The 26,402-nt window shown below is 42.6% G+C and overlaps 1 protein-coding gene and 1 long non-coding RNA gene across 3 annotated transcripts in view; one reads left to right on the top strand and one right to left on the bottom strand.

Moving 5' to 3' along the window:
• The window catches only part of LOC105730226 (proto-oncogene tyrosine-protein kinase receptor Ret), a 53,966-nt gene extending 51,271 nt beyond the window's left edge, over window positions 1-2,695 (top strand). The window contains exon 20 of one of the 2 annotated variants that reach the window (XM_064362744.1): window positions 1,888-2,695. In XM_064362744.1, the coding sequence (XP_064218814.1) occupies window positions 1,888-2,018 (131 nt within the window). In that variant the 3' untranslated portion in view covers window positions 2,019-2,695. Of the gene's footprint in view, window positions 1-490 lie in introns of both variants that reach the window. The other variant, XM_021672280.2, reaches the window with a different exon arrangement.
• A 1,150-nt stretch (window positions 2,696-3,845) lies between these two features.
• On the bottom strand, window positions 3,846-9,800 carry LOC105730239 (uncharacterized). Its single transcript, XR_010337416.1, has 2 exons — window positions 5,204-9,800; window positions 3,846-4,516 (listed from the first exon to the last, which is right to left on the bottom strand). It is a non-coding gene; the product is annotated as an uncharacterized LOC105730239 (long non-coding RNA).
• Window positions 9,801-26,402: the final 16,602 nt, after the last annotated feature.

Here is a 26,402-nt window from a genome sequence, read left to right as displayed (position 1 = left end):
CGTCTAGTGCCACACTCCATTTGTGCTGATGATGCTGTGGGGCTGGCCTGTGTGCACCCTCGATTTGGAAGGTCCTCTCCTCCATTGTAGGCTTGGACAACAGACGAGTGCCTCCTTTATGTTAGAGAACATTTTATAGAACGTTCCTGCTGCAGTAAAGCCATTGAGTGCAGCAGTGTGCTGTTGCCCTACACTGCCTCAGAAAAAGAGTTAAACAGTTTGAGAAATATACATCAGATTTGAGAGTCTCAAGCTCATAAAAGCCAAAATTGGTAGTGTCTGTAAAGTTACATTTACCAAGAGAGCACATGATATTTCCCCTAACTGTAACAGTGTTTTTGGAAACCTGGAGCACAAAACCATGAATATAATTGGCACAGAAACCATGAGTTTGGTATGAACATCAAAGGGAGTTTTGCCAAGGCCTTACTGTCTGCACGTGAAGTTTTGGTTCTTCAGTGCAGAACAAATGATCTGTTTTCATTTTTAGGCATGTCAGACCCGAACTGGCCTGGAGAGAGTCCTGTACCACTCACGAGAGCTGATGGCACTAACACTGGGTTTCCAAGATATGCAAATGATAGTATATATGCTAACTGGATGCTTTCACCCTCAGCGGCAAAATTAATGGACACGTTTGATAGTTAACATTTCTTTGTGAAAGGTAATGGACTCACATGGGGAAGAAATATGCTGAGAACGGAAAGTCTACCGGCCCTTTCTTTGTGAATGTCACATTGGCCAAGCCATGTTCAGTTCCCAAGGGGCAGACTCGTTTTTGGTAGTTTGTTTTAACTTCCAAGGTGGTTTTACTTCTGACAGCCGGTGATTTTCCCTCCTAGCAGACATGCCACATCGGGTAAGAGATCTGAGTGTTAGTGGTTAAGCATTCCTTTTTCTTCAGTGCCCAGCAGTGCCCAGTGTTAGTCTGTGTCCATCAGTGACCACCAAAGTTCTGTGTTCACATATGTGGGTCCGCCACTTACTACCTGGTGTATGAAGTTGGACCTGAACTGTTGGATTTTTCTGGTTGCTGCCAAACGAGGCAACCAAAATTTAAACATGAAGCACACACATGCAAAATGAAGTAGGAAAAATGCTGGCCCAGATGACCTGTCCTTGTTCAGAATGAGAGCCTGGGGAGGCCTGGGTGGCAGCATCAAAGCCCTGCCAGGGCTGGAGGGGAAGAGGGGACCAGGGGATGGGCCTGGGCTCAGCACTCACGATCTTGAGAATGATTTTTTTTAATCATGCAACCTTTTCTTAGGAAGACATTTGGTTTTCATCATGATTAAGATGATTCCTAGATTTAGCACAATGGAGAGATTCGATGCCATCTCTACTTATGTGGGTGGTGGTATCAGGGAAGTGGGCTCACAAGACACATTTGTCCCCCGGGCCCACCACATCATCCTCACGTGTTCGGTACCGAGAACCACTACCCCTGATGAGTACGAAGAAAGGGGGCTGTGGGAGTCCCAGGACTGCTGACGGCAGAGGCTTTGCTGCTGTGAATCCCAGCAGCCATCAGCCTGCAGCGCACCCCACAGCCAAGCAGAGCCGAAAGCAGCGGCTCATCTTACCTGTTAGGAGCAGGTAGGGCTTGTACTCACTTTAATTTGAATCTTATCAACTTACCCATAAAGAGACAGGCTAGCTAGCTGTGTCAGAAGTAGCAGTAACAATGACCAAGGACTGCTACACCTCTGATTACAATTCTGATGTGGAAAAGATGGTGTTTGGCTCTTATAGAGCCTGTGTGAAAGGCCCATGGATCAGCTCTTCCTGTTTGTAACTTAATGCTGCTACAAGATGTTTCTGTTTCTTAGATTCTGACCATGACTCATAAGCTTCTTGTCATTCTTCATTGCTTGTTTGTGGTCACAAATGTTCAACACTCCTCCAGTCTTGTGGGGGCAGCTTTTGGGAAGTCCCAGCAGCTCTTCTGGCTGTGTCAGCACAGTAACTTCACAGAAAAGAGTCGGATTACCAAAACACTGCCTGCTCTTCAGACTTAAAGCACTGATAGGACTTAAAATAGTCTCATTCAAATACTGTATTTTATATAGGCGTTTCACAAAAACAGCAAAATTATGGCATTTTGTGAGGCCAAGGCTTGGATGCATGTGTAATTGAGCCTTATGGTGTGTGTGCACACACCCAGAGGGAGAACTTGGAAAACACTTACTGGGCATGTAACCTGGCTCTAGTTGGGGCTGTTTTTCAGATACACTGTGGTAAGTTCTTTTACAAATATCTATAGACATGGTAAACTTTTGGCTTTCAGATGTGCTTAATGATAGTCTTACTAAATGCAGAAATAAGGATAAACTCTCTCAAATTATTAAAAAAGCCTGTGAATTGCTTCAACAGGTTTGATCTCAGGAGGGTAAGAACTCCAGGTCTAAACAGCTAACCCAATGATGGGGTAGTTATCCCTAACCAATAACCTAATTGTTTATTCCTGAGTTATAAAGTCCCCATCCTTATTAGCGCTATTGGAATTTTCCTACACATATAAGCAGAAGTTACTAAGTATTAAGTATTACTGAGTATTAAGTAGCAATCTGTCAGTTACTAGAATTTGTAAAATCTATTTATGAAAGGTCATTAAACCAGACCATGTTCATTTTTTTTTTTGTAATCAAGGTGACTAAAAAAATCAGTTGTGTAAATAAAATCATGTATCATAAAACGTGTAAACTTTTTTTCTTTTTAACATTCTAGTTGGAAACAATGGATTTCTTGATTTTGTAGTTTCCATACAATATTTAAAATGTCACAAGGAATTCTATCATGATAACCATTGAGGCTTCAATAGTGGTTGAGGACCAGGGGCTCTGGTTTATCTGGCACATTTGCTTGTGAATAGGCACATTGATAGAAACTGTGAAAAACTCAACTAACTCCACTGATCAAGGGTTTCCTTCCTTCAGGTGTCCATCCCTAGAATAAAGCAGCAGCCAATGTCGAGTTTAGCTCTTCACAGCTCTCTAGCGATTTGCTTGTTGCTGATCTTTTGAATTTGGCCTTAGAGAAGTGGGAGAGAGAATATAACATGCCGAGTCCTGAGAAAGGCCATTAGAAGTGTGAGGGAAAATGCTGTCCTGAACCAGCACAAAGCCTGACACACTCACTGATTCTGTTTGTCTCTCTCGAGGAATTCTCTGAGCTCATGCAGGGGTCATGAAACTGGTGGGTCAGTGGGCAAACAGGAGTTGTTGTCAACATCAGTCTCATCTGCAATTGCATTGTGTGTCAGGTGCCGAGGGCCTGTGTCACATGCATATACATGTGTACACACAGGCCTTTGCACACCTCACCCAGAAGTGTACACGCAGGCCTTTGCACGCCTTGCCCAATGCCCACCCCAGGCCTATGAGGTCCCACATTCCAGCTGCAGGTGCCTGCATCTGCTCACGGCTTCCTCCTTCAACCTGGACCACAGGGGCTGGAAGTGAACGTAATCTCCAGAGCCAGCTGTTTGCTGTAGACTTTACCTCTGAAAGTAGGAATCTACTCCAAGAAAAGTTAATACTAAAAGCCACCCCTAATGTAGAGTCTACATTAGGACTATTTGTGTGTGTGTGTTTGCTGTTTTTTTCCCCCTAAAAACACATTTTCTTCCATCCTTCACGAAGGATTCCTTCCCACCACAAGGCCACCTTATGTGGGCAAAAATTTAGTTAAATGTGCCTGAGAACAGGGCTTGAACAAATACTTTATATACAAAAGAAAATTTGAAGGAAAAGCATAATTTCTAACATATAAAGAAAATCTCTCCCGCAGGCAGGTAGAGCAGTTAGTGGCAACTTTCCCGGCTTCCAGTGCATTCGCACATAGTATCAGGCACACCTTGTTTTATTGGTCTTTGCTTTATTGCCTTTTTCACAAATCAAAGTTTTGTGGCAATGCTGTTATTGAGCAAGTCTATCAGGACCATTCTTCCAACAGCAGGCACTCACTTCATTCTATCAGTACTGTTAAGCAACAAAGTATTTTTAAACCAAGGTGTGTACATTGGTTTTTAGACATAACGCTGTCACACCCTTAACATACTCCAGTACAGTGTGCATATAACTTTTATATGCACTGGAAAACCAGGAGACTTGTGTGGCTCACTTATTTAGTATCTTCTTCAATCTTCACTTTACTGTGGTATTCTGGAGCAGTATCTCTGAGGTTTGCCTTTGTTTAGTGACCCTCACAACTGGGGGGTGGTTCTAGGAAGTCCTAGGAAATCCTGACTTCTGTGGCCCTAAAAAAGGTGGAAAAGTGAGTCTGCAGGGTTCATGCAGCAGTGCGCGTGGACCCTTGCATCTTCCACGTGAAGATGCACCAGGCACATGTCCTAGGCTCATGTGCCCGTGAGGAAGGCATCCTCTCCACCAGGGCTGCCTGCTGTGTTCCTGTCCCTTCTCCATGGCAGCAGCCTTGACCAGAACTGTGTAGAGTCTCCTACCTCTTCAGGGAGCTGGGACTCAGGAAGGATCGTCTTAGCTGGGGTTGTAAGAACCTGCAATGCAGAAAACTTTTTAGCATGGGGCCACTACCATGTCCTGCTGCCGAGGCTAGGTGGTGGCCGTCTGAGGGCTACAAGGGCAGGCTGTTTCCCGGAGTTAAGGAGGCAAACACTCTGAACCCCTGGGAGAAATCACACTTAATCTTTACAACTACAAACCTGAGTGCTGTGTCAAGTGCCCAGGTATTTTTGCAGATCTCTCTGAGGTGTTAAATCACAGGACCTGGCCAAGTGAGATCTCTCAGCTGGATCCCAGGCAGGGGATCCTTTATGGGGGTACATCTCACTGTAGGGACTGCAGAAATGTCAAGGTTACAGGGAACTGAGCCAGGCAGCATGGAGGGAGCTTGTGGCCTGAGACTATCCCAGCCACTGTGACTACCACACTAGGAGAGATCATAAACCTACATCCTCTCAGATGACACTAGGCAATTCAAGCTAAAAATGTGCTGGCAAGCAAGGTAAGTGAATTCTAAAACTAAGAAAATATCATTTTTCATTTTTTGAGAAGGAAACAAGTTTGATATTTCATACACAGACCATATTTATCATGCAGACTGTTGATTTCTTGAATAAAAATATGAAATTCATTTAAAACATCCAAGTTTTTGTGTATTTTTGTCAATGATACAAACAGAATCAGAGCAACCTGCTTCTTTCTTGGCTGCTCGATTTTCTCACCTGTATATCAATCCTTTTCTATACTCTCCCATGGAAGAAGGAGTCTCTGGGGGCAAGGGGCTTTGATCAGAGAACTGTAGGGAGCAAGGCAGCACCCATGTCCTGGAGCCTCCACTCTCCCTAGGGCATGTAACTTGCTCCATATTTTGTGTCTTTCTTCTGGGAGTTTTCAAGAGCTTGAGAATTTTCCTGGAGACTCTGGCCACAGGGCCTCTTAGATTGCTCAGAACCCCATGGTTAAGGAGCACACTGAGGGTTTGGGGGACTTCAGTGGCTGGAAAGAAAAGTAAGATCATAGCAAATGATTCTAAAAATAGAAATGACACCAAGGATAGAAGAGCTCTGGTGTCTCCCAAGATAGTCACTGGAAAAAGTAAAGGAAGTGTGGTTGGGCACTACTTTTAAAGAGATACACAATTACCTATAATCTTTAACTTTGTAGAAATAAGCAAAGGCTACCCATATGAGAACACACAGAAGCCATGGTTTCTGAAGTTGCTATAGCAAGAAAGTCAGCCAGCATCACTTACTTTTGGCAGAAGCTGAAAGGCAGGCAGAGGGGTGGGAAAGCCTTATAGTAAAAAATAAAAGGTGGGGAAGGTGAGGAGAAGGCTTCAGGGATGCTGTGACTGGGGCTTGTTGGCCTTGGGAAGCTGCAGGCAGATAACCAGCAGGAGGGCCTTTTGTGATTGGTTTGCGGAACACACATGGCTTTCTCTGTTTAGTTCAGATGGCAAAAAAATAGGGAAACTTCAGTTCCTGGCCAGGTCCTAACCATTCTGGGATAACTGTTACAGAGGTTGCGGTTTGGCTTCCTGGCTCGTTCTGCAGAGATTCTGGTCCAAATCCTCTGGCCATGTGTGGTCTGGCCATTGTCTGCATGTTCAGTCTCAGTCCCCCTTGTTGGTCATTTTCTTGTTTGTAGGAGGTTGGCCAACTCAAGTCTAGAGAGTCAGCTCTTCACTGCTCACAGATTATTCAGTTGTCTCTTTGGTCATGATCCTTCTGCTGTTGTAGCATCATAGTACTCATTTGACTAGAATAGGATGCAGTGGAACAGCATCAGGACCACTATGACAGAAAGAACAACTGTCCCTGTGACATGCTTTGAATGCAAACCTCACCTGACCAATGCAGGCCAAGAGCAAATCCCATATAGGCCATGAGGATCAACCAAAAAAGGCAAAAGTCAAATAGGTTTTGCCTCAAGGTGATGTGTGGCCTGTTTTATCTTCTCTGTTTCACTGATCCAGGTGTAGTACTAGCAGTGGTAGAGTCCATACCAACCAATAAGAAATCTACAGCAATGAGACTGTCCATCACTACTCATGTCAATGAGTTGAGACTGATAGGTGCCCCATCTAGGGAAGATGTGCCATCGCTAATGACTTTTGCCAGGGTTAGTGATAAGTTTATGACAATAGGATGCTCACAGATGAGAACATTGCTTTGATTGAGTCAGTAACTCCCCCAGTTAGAGTGCCAAATAACCAAGGGTGGTGTTACGGTTTTTTAGTTTTATGCCAACTGGTTTGTGGTAAATCGTTACAGCAACCCTAGGAAATGCACACACCATCTGTATGTATTGTTAATGCGTGGCAGGTATTTAAAAGTATTGCAGGATATTGGTGCTTTTCTTTTCCCCAATGCACCTCATTGATCTGAAGTGAGGGATTTTTCCTTTTGTCTTGATTTTTGTTTTGTAAGATTGAACAGTCTTTTTTTCCCAGTGTCCCTTCTGTTTACAATATCTACAAGTGCCCTTGTCAGTAGCTGACTAGTTGGGGAGGGGCCACCCAGCTGTTTGATTGGAAGGACCACAAGTTTATTTTGGGTTCTTATTTTTGTTCTAAAGCACTTTTGAAATGTTTGCCAGGTGTTGTATTTCAGGTTAAAGGGCTATTTCCCATTCTCATTTTTTAAAATAGGTCTCCAATTTCAGGTTTAGCTCCCTGACAACAAGAGATGAAAGGGCTACTTTCTAGACTCCTAAATGGTACAGTGTATTTTCTAGCCTATCCCAAAAAACCTCCTGTAGGTTCATCTTTTTTTTATTTGCATGACACCAGATTATGGTCCAATCTTTTTTTGTGGGGAATGTTTGAGGAATGGCTTTTAGAAGACTTTGCCCTATGTTTTGAGCCTCTTTGTTAACTCTTGTTTTATTGTGGACAGTAGGATCCTGTAGGTTCCCTTCCAGGAGAGTCTAATCAACTTTTGCCATTCAGGATTTAGCACGCAAGGTTCTAGTCAATGTTTGTACAAGTTGATATGAGTTAAGTAACACTGTCCACCCCACTGCTTTTTTTTGAGACAGGGTCTTGCTCCACCACACAGGCTAGAGTACAGGGGTGCAATCATGGCTGCAGCTTTGACCTCCTGGGCTCAAGTGATCCTCCCATCTCAGCCTCTTGAGTAGCTGGGACTACAGGCATGCATCACCGTGCCTGGCTTTTTTTTTTTTTTTTTTTTTCCCATAGAGATGGATATCTCACTGTGTTGCTCAGGCTGGTCTTGAACTTCTAGACTCAGACAGTCCTTGCTGATTCACCTTCCAAAATGATGGGATTCCAGGTGTGAGCCATAGTGCCTGGCCAAGGTATTCTTAATTATTTTATGAATAGTTGCTGATCTTGCCTGGCTTTAGGGAAATCCTTAATTATAATTATTAATTTAGCTTGGGTCTAAGGTTTAAATTCCATAGTTGTCTGTATATGGGGCTCATGGAGGGCCTTCAGAGAGGCAGCTGGCATTTTGGGGGTCATAGGAGGGTTGTCGGGAAAGGGCAGGGATCTGGACAAGAGGAAGAGAAAGGAACTGTAGACAGATATGTGGAAGGAAAGAGATCAGAAGGATAAGGAGAAGAGGGAGAGCTGTATTAGGGAAGCAAATGGATGACAAGCAGGAGAAGAATTTACTAGGAAAATGAGTCTAGGTTGTTGCTGCTTAAATTTGCCAAATCGCTCATCAGCTTTAGCCAAAGAGTCTTTCAGGGAAGCATTTTTTGAATCAGAATATCATTTGGAGATCTCTGACTATCAATCAAAAAAGGCTGCCCATTGGGCCTGAGAAATCTTATTCTCTTTTGTTTCTAAGGCATCTCTCAAATGAGCAATTTTATTCAAGTTAGATGTTCTCCAAGTAATATCTTCACCAAATCAACCCTGGTAAAGTTAATGCTTTTCAGAGATGGGCATGAGAATTGGAATTGTTAAGACAGTATATGTAAGAAGTGGTTTTTCCTGGAGGAGGAGAAGATTTAAACTTATACAACACTATGATTGTTGGCTGATGAGGCCGGGGAGATATAGAATGTTTGTGTCTCTCAGGACATGAAAGTGAGTTGGAAGGAGAATCTCATTCAGTTTTACTGGAAACCCAAGGCAAAGTTTGTCCAAGTAGATGCTGGTGTGATAAGAATTGCTAACTCATGGGCCGTGAGACCAGCTCAAACAAGATGCTTACGAGGCCCATGCCTGTGTCCTTCCCTATGGTTTTCCTTATGACAAGCAGCACTTTTTGAGAGCAGAACACAAAATGTTAACACAAAATACAGTGAAAAGGGAAGAAAAAGAATGGCCTGATCCCACTAGAGATGCCAGACAATGAGAATCAGTAACAAAACCAGAGTACCAAACTGAGAATAAATAGCCAGAGACCTCGACGTAGAATGAGGTTAGCCCCCAGTGCTGACTTAACCACATCGGCGCACTTGATACGCAGAGAATGTGGAGGTATGAGGGGCCTCCGGGTGCCACAACGGGTGGAAGGCTGGGGACCTCAGGGACAAATAGTACAGACTTACCATGGGACCACCAGGAAAACTCTGGAAACCATCAAAGGCTATTTATTCACAACTTGCTACAGCAGGGGAGTCAGCCAGTATCATTTGCTTTTGGTAGAGATTTAAAGGCTGGAAAGGGATGGGAAACTTTCATAGTTTTGGGTTTTTTTAAGTATCAGATTGGAAGTTGTTGGGGGAAAATGCTTTTAATTACATTTTTTTCTGATATTGAACCCAACGTAGTTGTACTTTAATATTTTCCCAAGGGGAACTACTTACCTTACACCTGTATCTTAGTGGTATCACCCATGATCAGCCACGTAATTTCAATCATGCATTATCTTCTCTCCAAATTCAAATTACATGTAGTTAGTATTCGGCTACTTAAAACAATCATTAAAAAGTAACAATTTAAATCCATTAATGGGAGACCCTCAGTTCGTTTAAAAACAATTCTTGCCAGGCATGGTGATTCATGCCTATAACGCCAGCACTTTGGGAGGCCAGAGCTGGAGGATGGGCTTGAGCCCAGGAGTTCAAGGCCAGCCTAGGCAACACAGGGAGGACCTATCTCTACCAAAATAAAAATACAAATTAGCCAGGCATGGTGGTGTGCACTTGTGGCCACAGCTACTCGGGAGGCTGAGGCGAGAGGATCACTGGAGTCGGAGGTGGGGAGGCTGCAGTGAGCCGTGATCGCTCCACTGCACTCCAGCCTGGGCGACAGAGCGGGACCCTGTCTCAAAAAATATACGAATAAATAAAAACAATTCGAATGGAAGATTCAAATAGCAATTTAAAACAGGTGGCAACTCTCACCCTGCGGCTTCAATCTCCTGCCAGGTGCTGCCTGGGAACAGCTGCCCGGCTTCCTCTCAGGCTTCCACTTCCCCACCGCGAGCTGAGGGCTCTGGCCGCTGCACAGTGGCTTGGGAGGAATCGGGGTTCAGGGAGTGCCCGCCGCGCGTGTGCCAGCCTTGCGGCCACAGGGTAACACCAGTAAGAAGGATCCTGGGAGAAAACAAGACCATGAATGAGAAAGGAAACCCAGTGTCTGTAGGACTAGGAGGAAAAAGAAAGAAAATGCGGCTGCGGAAGGCGAGGCTCCACGGTGCGTGGCAGATGGGAATATGCTCGGTGGCCGCTCCTCCTTCTGGAGGGCTTCCCAGCGTACCCTCCCCCCCCCCCCGAGCCCATGGTGACGTGCCCGGCGTCCACCACAGCTGGCTGTCGGCGCCGCAGCGCCTCTGCTTGCCCGCTAAGGCCGTGCTCGGAGTGGCATGGGAGTCAGAGTGCCTGGGGAGGTCCCTGGAATACGCAGTGGCATGTTAGACGCCTAGGAAAGGGCTTCTCTTTTCCACTCATGAAATTCAAAGTGTGAGCTCAAAGCCATTTCCCAGCGTGTCCGCCTCAACTCCCTCATTCAACACATGAGGGAACTCCTCCAGGGAAAAGCAGTGATGCGTCCACGGCCGCCGGCGGCTCAGTGCCCGAGGACGCTCCACAGCCCCGGGGCCCGAAGTCCTCGGCTCGGCTCCCACGCAGGCTCCGAGGCCCCGCCTGGGGACCGGCTCCCGGGCGGGGCAGCGCTGCAGTCCAAGAGACCAGGCAGGGGCGCCTGCAGGCCGGAGCGTTTTCCTGCCTCGGGCACTCTGCTGCCTCCACAAACGGTTTTTGGAGGCACATGCACATATACTTTGAACACGTTGACGACGAATCAGTTCCCACCGCCAGGGTCAAGCTTCCCGGGCGGGGCCGCGGGCGCACTGCGCGGGGCCGCGGGCGCACTGCGCGGGGCCGCGGGCGCACTGCGCGGGGCCGCGGGCGCACTGCGCGGGGCCGCGGGCGCACTGCGCGGGGCCGCGGGCGCACTGCGCGGGGCCGCGGGCGCACGGCGGCCTCATTTCCTCACCCGCACCGGAAGTGGCCGCTCAGGCGCGGTGGCGCGCCCGGGTGTAGGCGGCTGAGGAGGAGGCAGTGGCGTCCCCAGGGCGCAGGGCGCCGCCCGGGTGTGCCGGCGGCGCAGGAGGGGCGGCGCAGGAGGCGGTGGACCGCAGAGCGTCAAGCAGGGTGAGTACCTGGCCCGGCCTCGCCCGCCCGTCAGCGACTCCTGTCGGCTCGGGCCCAGGCAGTGCGGGCGCCAGGGCGCGGGCCGGGGCTGCGGGCTCCTGTCGGGTCGGGTGGGGTCGCCTCGCGGACTGGCTCTGCTGGGGTCCCTGTCCCTTAGGGATGAGCCCGCCGGAGTCGGCTCTGGTTTTAGGAAAAGCCCGGTGTTTTTCTGAGTGTGGTGCTGCCAGAGACCGTTGGTTTGCATGTCAGTGTTGGTCTTTTTTTTTTTTTTTAAACTAACTCACCACCGTCTCTGCTCCCAGTGGATAAACTTTTTAGTCAGCGGTGACCTAGTCATCGCGTTAAAATAGTTCTGCCCGCAGCCCCTCTTTATCCGCAGGCGGCACAGCGAGCGCCAGTAAAGATGCTCCATGGTGAAGGGCTCTGTGGGGCGGAGGAGACGCGGAGCCTCTGGCATTGTCAGAGAATGCACCTTAAAAATGATTCTTATCTCTGAGAAACGCAGAAAGCACGACAGAGATACTTTTATTTGTGATAATGGTATTGGCGGTATGACAGTTTGATTATATATCTGAAGCTTTTCTTCCTGAGCCCTTGCCTTGTTAAACTTGGAGGCATTTTCTAGCGTGCTTTTGAAATAGATGTAGGATGTCGTGACGTTTCACCATCATTCAAGGCTCGCAGGAACAGGGCCTTCATGTCTCGTGGAATTAATGTTGGGTTTTGAATGTTGTATTGAAATAGTAGTTTCGATCTTGGAAGTGAGAAGCCAAGTATTTTATGCCTGAGAGTGTTAGCGTTCATTTTGTAATGGTATTCCAGTACCATTTGTTTAAAGTTGTCATGTGACTAAAAGAATGAAAAAAGATGTTGGATCTCCAATATTTGTGGCTCAGAAAAGTTTGGCCTAAATAAGCAGAGTTCCGACCAGTTTAGAAGCTGCATTTTTCTCTTTGTTTTTGTTGAGGCAAAAAATACATATGAAATCAATAAGAGCACAAATCTTAATTGTATAGCTCAATGAATTTTTACATACTACCCTGTGCAACCACCAGATTGATCAAATTATTACCGTAGCACAGTTCCATCGTCCCGATTCCCTGTGCTTCTTCCAAGTCAGTTATATCTCTCTTTTCCCATCTGTATTCTGACTTCTCTCATCAGCCTTTAGTTTTCTCTATTTTGAGCTTCATGTCAATGGAATTGCGTAGTATTCTCAGCATATTGCTTGTGGGACACACCCATGCTATTTCATGGTATTATTGCTGTGTAATATTCCATTGAATATGTGACTACTCTTCAGTTGATGGACATTTATATTCTTAAAGTTCTAAGGGTCTTAGATGAAGCAGGGGCTGGAAGGGGAGGTGGATAAAGCACTTGAAGCTCTGCCTGTGATCAGTTGTCACACTGAGGAGACACAGGAGTCCCCAGCTCGGGTGACAGGTAAAGGTTCATAAAGTTGAGAAGGTGAGGATAAAGCAATGTATATTTTTAAGAAGCCAGCAGCCTCTTTTTGGAATCCATGGTGGTTTTTTGAAGGAGATACCACCCATATTTTACTAAAGACCTTAGGTTCTAGGCCTATCACTGAGTTTTCCTAATCACAGTCCAATTGCTCAGCCTCCTTACAGCAGTTATAAGAGTCACCTAACCTGTTCCTTCTTAAAGAATGTTAATCATTTTTCACTGGACTCAAGATTCTTATAATGTCTATACCACTTTTCTTTCCCACTTAGTTGTTCTTTACCCTAGAAATCCTAAACCACAAGCTGATATTCTTTAAATTTCACATTAAGTACATGTTCTGTCACTTGTCAAATGCATTTGAAAAAGTTCAACAGAAATTGCTGGAGAGGATATGAAGAAATAGGAATGCTGTTACACTGTTAGTGGGAGTGTAAATTAGTTCAACCATTGTGGAAGGCAGTGTGGCAATTCCTCAAGGATCTAGAAATAGAAATTCCATTTGACCCATCAATCCCATTACTGGGTATATACCGAAAGGATTATAAATCATTCTGTTATAAAGACACATGAAGATGTATGTTCATTGTGGCACTGTTTACAATAGCAAAGGCGTGGAACCAACCCAAATGCCCATCAATGATAGACTGGATAAAGAAAATGTGGCACATATACACCATGGAATACTACAGAGCCATAAAAAAGGGCGAATTGTGTCCTCTGCAGGGACATGGATGAAGCTGGAAACCATCATTCTCAGCAAACTGACAACAAGAACAGAAAACTAAACACCACATATTCTCATTCATAAATGGGTATTGAACAATGAAAACACATGGGCACAGGGAGGGGAACATCACACACTGGGGTCTTTTGGGGGGTTAGGAGCTAGGGGAAGGATAGCAGGGGGTAGGGAGTTTGGGGAGGGATAACAGGAGAAATATCTAATGTAGGTGATGGGGGGGATGGATGCAGCAAACCACGTGGCATGTGTATACCTATGTAACAATCCTGCAAGTTCTACACACTACACCAGAACTTAAAGTAAAATAAGAAATAAATAGGAAAGAAAAAAGAAAGAAAGAAAGGAAGGAAGGAAGGAAAGAAGGAAATTGCCTTAGCAACCTGTGTCCTAGGAGGCAGGCTTCACTGAAGGCCTCCTAGATCTTTTGCATTGCTCGCTGGCACGATGTTGGGCCCAACCAGGTAAATAAGTGTCTGGCCATTAAACTTAAGGTCATTTAATCTTTAACTTGATAGCTTCTGGGTGTTTTCTACAAATTTGCATTAAAAACTAGCACTTACCTGGGAGATTTCTCTGCCAGCTGTCAAAGGATTTTCAAAGTAGTTCCATACTCAAGGATGCTGTGTGATGGAAAAATGAAACCACAGAAATCTTAAATGTGTTAGGAAAAGGGCTGAGTGATGAAAGATTCTAGCGAATCTGCCCACTGCAGCAAAGTGTTTCCAGAAACACTGCATAACCTAAATACAGAATCGAGTGATTTGGCTTTTGGTTAAGATTGGCTTTGGCATGTTTTTTTAAAACCAAGAAGTAGTGTGGGAAAACTACATCAAAAAAATGAACCTTGAATTGTAATAAAATCAGACTTAGTGTTGCTGGATTTCAGTAATGTATGGGCATCTAGGTTACATAAAGAGAACGTGAATAAAATATCAGGATAAAATTTCTCTAGAAACTTTGAGCTTTAACATTACATAGTTCACCTCAGAATAAACTATATAGAACTGCCAATAGGCAACTGCTTTTATGCTACAAAAATGGCCATTTCACTTGCTTCAAATCCATATTTCAGATCTTTGTCTTTTCTTTGTAATGAAGATGTAAACGTTTTAGTTCACACTATACCAGAGTTAAAATTTCACTGGTGTCTGTATTACAAACATTAAAATAATCCTAAAAATGAAAATAAATCTGAGCTTTGGTCGTCAATCTTTTTCATAGTCTTATGTTAGAGAACTAATCTTTCCCAGGTATCAAGCTTTATGAATACTGCCGTAGTTACCACCTGCTACCAACTTAGTTTCCGTGCCCCATAACAGTTGTCAGAGAACCTACCCACTTTCAGTGACATTTATATTCTTATTCTAACTTGACCCCATTTTTCATTTATCAAAATGACTATGTTGCCTTCTGGAATTCAAGCCAAAGGAAAGAACGATGTTACTGGTCCCTATTCTATTGATTTACTCTATTTTTGTCACCTAGGCTGGAGTGCAGGCATGATCATGTCTCACTGCAACCTAAGTGATTCTCATGCCTCAGTCTCCCAAGGAGCTAGGACCATAGGCAACTGCCACCATGCTCAGCTAATTTTTGTGTTTTTACTAGAGAAGAGGTTTTGCCATGTTGGCCAGGCTGGTCTTGAACTGCTGGGTTTAAATGATCTGCCTATTTCGGCCTCTCAAAGTGCTAGGATTACAGGCATGAGCCACTGCACCAGCCCTTACTCTTGAAGTCAAGGATTTATGTCCAATGTCCCTTTGCCAAACTGGTTTTTAAATATTTTGATCACTCATATATGTCACAACTTCTAGTTAATGTCATATTAATAAGGTGCAAATCATCTTATAAATAAGGATTCATCATTGACTTTTTCTTCTAAATTACATCAGATCATTGATTCTAGTCTGCAGTTTATCAAGATAAGATGTTAAGTTGAAGATTTTACCTTAAATTCTAAGGAATTTTTAAAAAATGAAAAAATTAAAATGGATAAAAATATACCAATATTTTCAGGATTTAGTGAGAATCACTGAAACCGAGTGGCTAGATTATTAGTTCCAAAAAAAAAAAAAGTGATTTATTTTTAACTAAAATGTAAGCTTAAGTCACCCTCTGTATAGAAACTTTTAATTCTACTTTCTGTACTTACATTTTTTTTTTTTTCTGTGTGACTGTTTGAAAACCTCCAACACCCTTGTTCTAATTCTATGGTATTCCTGGAAATCCTTTCTCTTTGGTATATTTAATATTATATTCTAATGTGTTTTTCCTCTTAGACACAATAATCAACTATTCAAGGATGCCATCTAATGCACTATGCTACTAAGTATTGTGGCCAGAGAGTGATTTTAAGTGTAATAAATAATTTTAAAATTGAAAAGAGCTTAAGAACACAAAAACAAATATTATATCTTAAATACAGGCATGAATTAAACCAACTTGTGAATGGTCAAGGCAATTTACAAAAATGCTTTAAGACATATCAAGTAAGAGTAGGAAGGAAGAGCCCTTCAATCCCTGACAATGCTGCATCTGCTCCTACTGACTTTAGGAGTTGTTAGAGTCCCACGTTGTTTTTTTCAGAGAAAGTCTCCCTCTGTCCAGGTTGGAATGAAGTGGCATGGTCTCGAATCACTGCAACCTCCACCTTCCTGGTTTAAGTGATTCTCCTGCCTCAGCCTCCTGAGTAGCTAGGACTACAGGCACCTGCCATCACACCCAGCTAATTTTTGTATTTTTAATAGAGACAGAGTTTTACCATGCTGGCCAGGATAGTCTTGATCTCTTGACCTCGTGATCTGCCCATCTCAGCCTCCCAAAGTGCTGGGATTACAGGCTTGAGCCACAAGGCCCAGCTGAGTCCCATGCTTTAATAGTAATACTGCATTGATTCCAAATGCATGTGCAGCAATATTCTGAGAAAAAAACATGAAAGAAACAGAGAAGTTATCTTGAAAATTTAAAGTTTTTTATTGTTTTAAAAGCCTTACATAATTCACAGCTATCAGCCCACACACTAAGGAAGTCTCTGTGCATAGGCAGAAGGAGCCTTCACTTTGAAGTAGTGTCTATAACTGTGTTTTCATTAAAAAGGACAGAAGAGTGTGTTGTTGCCCTGACAAGATCTTAGTTGTCCTTGAGTGAACTTGAATTGAGGTGTTTCTTCTTTTGAAAATACTAAGTTTTCTAGTTCTGTAGCAGGAGAGGTGGTATTTTCCTGTCTTTTTTGATGAGGGGTTCAGATGTTACATTACCCCTCATTTCTTCCTTTAGGAGAGCACGGCTTTAGCGCACTCAAGGTTAGTTAAATCATTAGCACTCAAAGACCTGTTCTTGGCAGCACTATCTATGTCTCTGTCTTTTCCCATCCTTGAAAAAGGCTAAGAATGTCAAACAGAAAAGAGGTACAATTTTAAAAAGGGTTCCAACTTTTTAACAATCACCACTGATAATAAGCCACACATGCAGACTTCTTTAGATAGTTCAGTTACAGCTACTTAGGCTGAGGTTTACACTGCCAACTTCTGTCAACTCACTAAGGTAATCTCAGGGCTAGAATTAGATTGCTGGGGCAAAGAGGGGCTTGTTTTATTAAGTTACTTAAAAATTAGGTTCCCAAAGATTTCACAGTATTATGACAGGCTTCTAACAGCAGTATCATCTGTTACCTGTGCACTTGTTCCTTAAATGTAATGAACACACACTTTTGCAAAAAGTTAGTTTATTAATCTATTCAAATTCTACCCAATTTGTAGTAATTATATACAAAAGCAAATTTTAATGAGACTGGCATGTGCTGGATTGTATTGGAATGTCAATGAAGTCTAATGACTAAAGCATCAAAAGGCACTACTTCACTTGCACATTAATTATGATAAAAAAAAGTATTATTTTAAAATACTTCCAGGGTACTACAGAGCATGCTTATTTTAAATGTTCAACATTGTCAGCTGTAATTTTACTGTGTACTTACCAAAAGTCACAAACCATAAATATTACTTTGTCCCATGAAAGTTATAAAAGTTATCATTTCCTGTAAAATCCCATGTACTTCCTGCATCTCGTACTTGAGACACGCACACCTCATACAGTCTAAGTGCAGGTCTCTCGGCTTAGGCACTAATGCTTTGTCTAACAAACCCATGAGACTGACTGCACTGTAGTATACACAGTAGTAAATGTCATAAATTTGCAAACTGAGTAATAAAAAATAGTCAAGAGTGGTAAGTGTATTATATATGTAGACATCATGAGGAATACAATGGCAAGAAATCATTTCTGTATGATTATTTGAAAGGGCAAAGGTCCAAAAGCAAAACATTGAGAATGAATTAAACTTGATTGAAACATATATTTTTTTTCAGACAGAGCCTCACTCTGTTGCTCAGGCTGGAGTGCAGTAGCATGATGTTGGCTTACTGCAACCTCCGCCTCCCAGGTTCAAGTGATTGTCCTGCCTTAGCTGGGACTACAGGCTTGCACCACCACGCCCAGCTAATTTTTGTATTTGTAGTAGAAACGGGGTTACACCATATTGGCCAGACTGGTCTCAAACTTGTGACTTCATGATCCACCCACCTTGGCCTCCTGAAGTGCTGGGATTACAGGCAGAAGCCACCATGCCCAGCCTAAAATATTATTAATTATGGTCACAGAAGAGATAATATCTATAATTTTCAAATAACGTAGATCCTTGTAAAAACTGTAAGAGGCAGGAAATAGAATGTCAAAAGGTTAATAAGCTCTTCAGTGTATTAGTTAATTTTGAAATTTTCCATTTTTTTTTTCTTTTTTTATCTTTTGTATTTCACTCCCGCTACTCAGGCTATAGTGAAATAGTGCAATCTCAGCTCACCACAACCTCCACCTCTAGAGTTCAAGTAATTCTCCTGCCTCAGCCTCCTGAGTAACTGGGCTTACAGGCATGCATCACCAAACCCAGCTAATTTTGTATTTTTAGTAGAGAGTGTATTTCTTCATGTTGGTCAGGCTAGTCTCGAACTTCTGACCTCACGTGATCCACCCACCTCAGCCTCCCAAAGTGCTGAGATTACAGGCATTAACCACTGCACTGGGCTGAAGCTTTCCATTTTTCTAATAACAACTTAATATGACTTAGTCACAGATGTTGGCATTGCTGACTGCAAATCCACTTAGTAACTTCATAGTCGTACCTCCAGCTTCCATATTCTTTCTCTGTCGAGAAGATAAACAGGCAAATACAGGCTGTGGTCATGTGCTAAAGTGTGAAGATCAAAGTAGTATTTGGTGTAAATGCTGCCAGGAACTTTGATATTATAATTAATTAGCTTCAAGACTTGCCTTTCCAACTCATTCCTGGGGAAGGAGAAACACAACAAAACCAACACAAGACAATGTTAGTTCACTGGGCCATCTTCAAAAACATTATTCTCATGTAAGAAATGTGGTAAAGCCATCCCATGCTCTAGTTTATTAGAACGCATGAAAGAACTCACACTGGACAGAACCCTGTCGCTCGAAGAAATACAAGAAAGCATGCAACTTTCCCAGCTCTCTTTGAAAATAGAAAAAACCTGTATTGGAAAAAAAATGGATATAAAAAGTGTGTTAATACACTTGATTTTCCCACATCCTTTCAAAGACATATTTGAATTTAACATGGAGAAAAATGACATAATCTTAGGAAACACGATAAAGCCTTCAGCTGCTTCATTTCTTTGAAAACATGAAAGGATTCAATGGAGAAAACCCTTATTACATACAAACATGTGGTAAGGTCTTCAGTTGTTCCAGTTCCACATGAAGATAAGAACTCATTCCTGAAATAAAACCTATGAATGCATAGAATGTAGAAATGCCTTCATTTACATGGTATTTACTCCAAGACCCATGATAACACACCCTGTAGATAGACCTTATAAATACAAGAAGCATAATGGATTGGAACCCCAGTAGATTATCAAATACAGAAAAGTTTTCAGTTTTAACAATTTCTTCAACATTTATGTGAAAACTTGCCCTAGAGGGAAATCCTCTCAGCATTCCTAAATTGGAAAGCCTGATGCAAATCGATTATGGTATAATCTTCAAAAATTTACATAAGTAAATATTATACTACTTACATTTCTCAGTGATTCTTTATTTGAAAGGGTCTCTGTACTTACTTCCACTTCTTTTGCAAGAAAGCATTGAGGTTAAAATTTTGTAGATACTCCTTGAACAATACTAAATGAATTTAATAGCCAGTTTTTTTTTTTTTTTTAAAATCAATTCATAAAATTTTTCTCTATTTATTTAAAAATAATAACACTCAGCTACTAGAACGGCTCCAAATGCTGTTTTGAAACAAATATAGGCTATGCAGCTGGGTTCCTATGCTAATATCCAAACAGGGCACAGCTGCTTGCAGTCCATTCTGCATCCAGCACCCCAAGTTTGGGATGGGGAGAAAGGCAACAGTCTCTTCTGCACTCATGCAGCTGACTCGGTGCTCATTCTTGAGGGGTCCATTGCACAAATCAGATTCCATGCTCACTCCCAAGGCACCGCAATAGTGATCTGATGACAGAAATGATGGAGGGCAAGAATACTCTTTACATTTTGAACAGTAGAAAGATCAGAGAACTGATCTTGGCTAGACTAAACCCATTTTGGGAGATGCCTTCTGGTAGAGTGCCAGCCTTACACAGTGTTTCTCCTGAGTTGAGTTAGAAATGAAACCCCAGGGTGTTCAGCATCTGCTACCCTGGCCAGAACAGACTGTGGAGATGAGTTGAATGCACTGAGAGGGGAACAGGCTGGGAGAAGCCCTCTGTCACATGATTATTCAGCTGTCCTGACCAAAAGTTGCTGTCAAGGCCATTATTTCATTCTGTGTTACGGCTCAGCAGTATTCCATGGTGTACATATTCCACATTATCTTTATCTACCAATTAAGTGATGGACATTGAGGCTGGTTCCATATTTTTGCAATTGCAAATTGTGCTGCTATCAACATGCATGTGCATGTGTCTTTTTCATATGACGTCTTTTCCTTTGGGTACCCAGTGTGAGATTGCTGGATTGAATGGCAGTACTGTTTTCCACAGAGCTTGTACTAGTTTGCATTCCCTTCAGCAGTGTGAGTGTTCTCTTTTCACCAAATCCATACCAACATGTATGATTTTTTGATTTTTTAATCATGGCCATTCTTGCAGGAATAAGGTGGTATCACACTGTGGTTTTCGATGTTGAAAAGTTTGAAGAAAAATCTGATAGACACTAATGTTTAAATGGTTCAATTTACAGTAAAAAAAAAGAGATTATTATAAATAACAGCAAAGGGACAAGATAATTGTCCATTAAACACTTTGTTGTAATGTTTTTCAATTTCCAAAGATCACAAACATAGCTCCTGTTCAGACCATAGCTCCTGGTGCTTCTCTGTTCACAAACACCATTGTGTAGAACTGGAGCTGCCCTCTGTCACCACTGCTTCTGGAGCTCACATCTGTGGAAACCTGCACATTTCCCTGCATATTCTCTGACCTTGTAACTAGAACTAGAGCCCCACCAGATTAGCTGCAGGTTTTGAGAACAATTTGGCTGCCATTATTGTGGAGCTAAGTGTTCATAATGACAAATTTTGCTCCCTTCAAGAAACCAGTTTACAGACTGATGACAGTAGAGATTAAGGGCACTTCAGCTTCTGCAACTTTCAAAGTACTTCTGTTTGTTTCAAACTCATTTTCTGTTACATCCTTTGCTAAAATGGCTACTGGCAATATCACCATGACAACTCAGTTTCCACTATTAGCAAAGTGGTAATTTAGCAGCCATTTCAAAAGCAACCAACAAACCATCACTAGCCAGTTTCTTTTTAGTCACAAGAATCCTCAATTCAGCTGTAAGTATACAGTGTGGTAATTCTGAATGAAAATATTAAAAAAAAAAAAAGGTTTTTGGGGGTATATTATAGTTGTATATATTTATGTGGCATATAAAATATCTGGATACAGGCCTACAATGTGTAATAATCTCATCAGGGTAAATGAAGTATCCATCTTCTTAAAAAAACAAACAAATCATCTATCCTTTGTTTTACAAACAATTCAATTATATTCTTTTAGTTACTGTAAAATGTACCAATAAATAATTCTTGACTGTTTTCACCCTGTTCTGCTATCAAATACTAGATCTTACTGATTCTAACTCTATGTGTGCAGCTATTAACCATTACCCCTTACTCCTCATCCCCCATACTACTTTTACCAGCCTTTGCTAACAGTTCTCCTACTCTTTATCTTCATGAGTTAAATCATTTCAATTTTTAGCTCCCGCAAATAAATGAGAATATGTGACGTTTGTCTTTCTGCGTCTGGCTTTTTTCACTCAACATTTCCATCCACATTGTTGCAAATAACAGGATCTCATTCTTCTTTATGGTTGAATAGTGCTCCACTGTGTATATATACCATTTTCTTTAGCCACTCATCTGTTGATGAATACTCAGGATGCTTCCAAATCTTGGCTGTTGTGAATAGTGCTGCAACATACATGAGAGTGCAGGTATCTCTCTGATACACTGATTTCCTTTCTTTTGCGTATATACCCAGCAGGGGGATTGCTGGATCAGATGGTAGCTCTGTTTTTAGTTCTGAGGACCTCCAAACTGTTCTCCATAGTGGTTATACTTAAATTACATTCCCATTAACAGTGTACAAGGTTTATCTTTACTCTATATCCTTGCCAGCATTTGTTATTCAATGTCTTTTAAATAGAAGCTGTTTTAAGTGGGGTGAGATGATCTCTAATTGTAATTTTGATTTGCATTTCTCTGAATATGATACTGATGTTGAGTATCTTTTCATATACCTATCTGCTATTTGTATTCCCTTAAGTTTTGAAACAGGGTCTCACTTTGTCACTCAGGTTGGAGTGCTGTGGCACAATCACAGCTCACTCCAGCTTCAATCTTCCAGGCTCAGGTAATTTTCACACCTAAGCCTCCCAAATAACTGAAACTGCAGGCACGTGTCACAATGCCTGGCTAATGTGTCCTCTTTTGAGAAATGTCTATTCAGATATTTTGCCCATTTTAAAATTCAGATTATGAGACTTTTTTTCTATGGAGTTATTTGAGCTCCTTAAATATCCTGGTAATTAATCCCTTGTCAGATAGTTTTCAAATACCTTCCCCCATTCTGTGGGTTGTCTCTTCACTTTGTTGATTGTTTCCTTTGCTGTGCAGAAGCTTTTTAACTTGATGTGACCTAAGTTGCTCATTTTTGCTTTGGCTGCCTGTGCTTATAAAATATTCAAGAAATATATGCTGAGTCCAATATCCTAGAGAGTTTTCATTTTATTTTAGTTTCATATTTCAAGTCTTAGATTTAAATTTTAAAAAAAAATTAATTATAAAAATAGAGACAGAACCTCACTGCATTGCCCAGGCTGGTATCAAACTAGTGGGTTTAAGAGATCCTCCTATCTTGGCCTCCCAAAGTGCTGGGATTACAGTCATGAGCCACTGCACCCAGCCAAAATTTAAAACTTCCATCCATTTTGATTTGATTTTTGTGAGAAATAGAGGCCTAGTTTCATTAGTTTGCACATGGATATCCAGTTTTCTCAGCACCACTTATTAACGAGACTGTCATTTCCCCATTGTACTGGCTTGGCACCTTTGCTGAAAATGAGTTCACTGCAGATGTATGGACTGGTTTCTAGGTTTTCTACTCTGTTACATTGGTTTATGTGTCTGTTCTTATGCCAGTGCCATGATGTTCTGGTTACTGTAGCTGTAGAGTATAATTTGAAATCAGATAATGTGATTCCTCAAGGTTTGTTTTTGCTCAGGATAGCTTTGGATATTCTGAGTCTTTTGTAGTTGCCTATAAATTTTAGGATTCATTTTTCATTTCTATTTCTGTGAAGAATGTCATTGTTTTTGCAGACTTATGGAGGTACCATATTGGTGGTCTCGGATAAGACCTGAAGGAATTCTCTGTATTAGCAGACAGGCTCCCTTCTTCCCTTACTTTCCCACAAATGAAGTCTGTCTCTCTGTGCTAGGCTGCCTGGAGCCGGGAGAGGAGTGATACAAGCACCCCTGTGGCCACGACCTCTGGAACAGCACTAGGTCTGTCCAGACGGCACTAGGTCTGAAGTCGGCACAGCATTGTGACTGCAGAAGGCCCACTGTAACATCTACCTGCTGCCACCTATGTCACTGAAGGCCCCAGGGCTCTACAATTAGCAGGTAGTGAAGCTAGCCAGGCTTCTGTCCTTCCCTTAAGTGCAGTAAGTTCCCCTGGTCCCTATGTGATAACCTGCTTTTCGTTGGCTTAAACTGACTCTCTCTCTCTTAGCTGAGAGCTTTCCAGGCTTCATGTTAGCTTCTTGAGCCAGACAGACTCCACCTTCGTGTCTTCATTTTAGTTATTCCCCTCATTCATGCCCTGTAATCCCAGCACTTTGGGAGGCCAAGGCAGGTGGATCACCTGAGGCCAGGAGTTTGAGACCAGCCTGGACAACATGATGAGACCCCATCTCTACTAAAAACACAAAAAATTAGCTGGATGTGGTGGTGGATGCCTGTAATCCCAGCTACTCAAGAGGTTGAACTGCTTGAATCTGGGAGGCAGAATCACTTGAATCTGGGAGGTGGAGGTTGCAGTGAGACAAGATCATGCCATTGCACCACAGCCTGGACAACAAGAGTGAAACTCCATATCAAAAAAAAAAAAAAAAAAAAGAAAGAAAGAAAGGAAAGAAAGTTCACAAAAACCATACAAACTCACATTGCTTCAACTGTAACACTGTCAAAGAGCCTGCAGTAATCCTCATTCCACAAAGCTGCATCATTCCAAGCCTTGGCGGCAGTAAGAACGGCTCCCATGACAATCCTCCTCCAGTTGGTTGGACAAATATCGATACAAACGTAACTTACAAGTCTTTCTATGTAAATCTGCAAAACATAGCAAACACTGGCCTTTGATTTAGCTCCGTTTAAGTGCTGTGATAAGAACTCTTATGAATGACAGATTCCTTGTGGTCTTGACCAGAAAGCAAGTGCCTTTTATTCTTATGTTCTACAGAGACTTCACTTGATCAGGCCAGGCAAGCGGCCATATCACAGTCTTAGGTCAGATACTTCTGTTACTTACTCTGCCCATAGAAATTTACAGCCCAATTTTGGTCACAAGAATGACTCTACGTCTCAGCCAAGGGCATCATAGAAAGAGGCAGTGTTGTCACCTTGAGACTCATAAGAGAGAGCACACACACACATGCCCAGTGTGGATTAAAGTTGTTCAACATATCCTCAAGTGCCTACCACATATAATATCTCACATCTAGCTAGTAGGGAGATGGGAATTTTACAAGTATGTCAAACTTGAATATGTAAAACCTAGGTGATAGCAAATATTAACCTCCTTATCACAAAAACTCACCCTTCTGGGGCACTAGCTTAAAAAACTGCTGGTCAAGAGAGCCTCCCAGTGGCTGCTGTGCAGAGCAGCATGGCGGACACAAGTCTGTGGGGTAGTAAAACATTCCACATATGCAATTGCTCACTTGATAAGAAACACATATGTACAAAGGAGAGTCCTTCTCACAGCCCCTATTTTTCACATCTTCATGATCACTTCATACAAATTTGTTATGTCTTACATCATCTGCAACTTAAACAATTCTGTTGGTTTTAAAGTGGAAAAAGCTGCCAATCTCAGTATCCCTGGGATTCCTCTAAACCTGCTGCCCAGCAGTTTGTGAGACAATTTCATGAATTACTTTACATCTATCAAACATCGGTCCCACAAAGAATTGGGCAAAGTGAACAGCTGAGTAAAGATTAAAGGTGAGCTGTGAGGTGTTGTTACCTCAGAGGGTGCTCTACAGAACAGTATGTCTGTGAGCTATTTGAACTCTTTACATCATAACAAAAGGATGAAACTTTATTTAAAAAAAAAAAAAAAACATGAGTTTATTTCCTGTATGCAGGTTATCCAATTGGAAAACATTGCCAGATCTGAGCTGAGAAACTCAAGTATGTTTTCAAAAACAAATGGCTATTGAACATGACATGTTTTAAAGATTCTGCTCCCTTTCTCCCAAACTGTGGTCTCAAGTATTTCAAGAATGAATCTCCCTCCCTGGGTTCAACTGCATAGGAATCAGAGAGCACTGAAACATGGCAAAGCTTCAACTTCCCATCCCCTTTCCTGCTGAGCTGCTGAGCTGCTGACCTGCTGACACTCATCCATGCCACATGCCCTTCTAGGTGAATTTGAGAAAAATTCTTTATTCCCACTGATGTCAACTCTTCCCTCAGTGCAGTTGACCCCATCTCACTTTTGCAGAATACTGTTCCCACAGTCACGTCCTTCTGAAGATTTTCTTCCTCTCTACCAGAGATTTCTCCCAAATTGTGTTTCCTTTGTCCCCATCCCACCCCTCACTGCTCTCCAACTATGTCCTCTCACTGGTGCGCACACCATAACCTCATGCCAGTTCATCTTCCACCTCTCCTTCACCTATGCTGCCTGCCCTGACATGACTCTCCCAAGGTTCCTTTTACCAATAGGCACTTATTTCTGGTGCCTTCACACTGACAAACTGGAGCTCCTCATACATTTCCATTTGCCTAGATGCTGGGTCCAAATACCTGCATTTCACTTCCCCTGCTCCAGTCTGTGTGCAATGCCTGTTACGTCTACCTTCACTGGTAGTCTGCCTGGTTTCATGGTGAACCACAGTCTGTCAGTGCTCACCTGTACTACCCTAGAGGTTTCTTAACTCTCTTCTCTGCCTCCACTCTGCCTCCCAGCTATGGCCTATACTGTCCCCAAAGCAGCCAGCATAGCCTCTTCATTTAGAGCATGGCACTCCCCTGCCTAAGATCTACCACGATTTTCCCGTCAAACTGGAGCAAAACCTTAACTTATTCCTATGGCCTGCAAGCCAAAAGGCCCCATGAGCTATGGCACTGCCCGTGGTACTTCACCTCTACTGTTTCCCTCATTCTTAACTCTGACCATGCTGGTCACCTTGCTGTTTGTTCCTCAAACATACATGAAACATGTTTCTGTCTGTCTTGGCAGTCATCCTGCATCCTGTAATGTCAGCACTCTTTCCCATCATACCTTTAGTTGGGTCTGTTCAAA

This window comes from Aotus nancymaae, unplaced genomic scaffold (assembly GCF_030222135.1).
Source record: "Aotus nancymaae isolate 86718 unplaced genomic scaffold, 86718_ANA_hifiasm-v0.15.2.pri h1tg000049l, whole genome shotgun sequence".
Lineage (NCBI taxonomy): Eukaryota > Metazoa > Chordata > Mammalia > Primates > Aotidae > Aotus > Aotus nancymaae.
The sequence above is the reverse complement of the archived record's forward strand: the minus strand, read 5'-3'. Positions and strand labels throughout refer to the sequence as shown.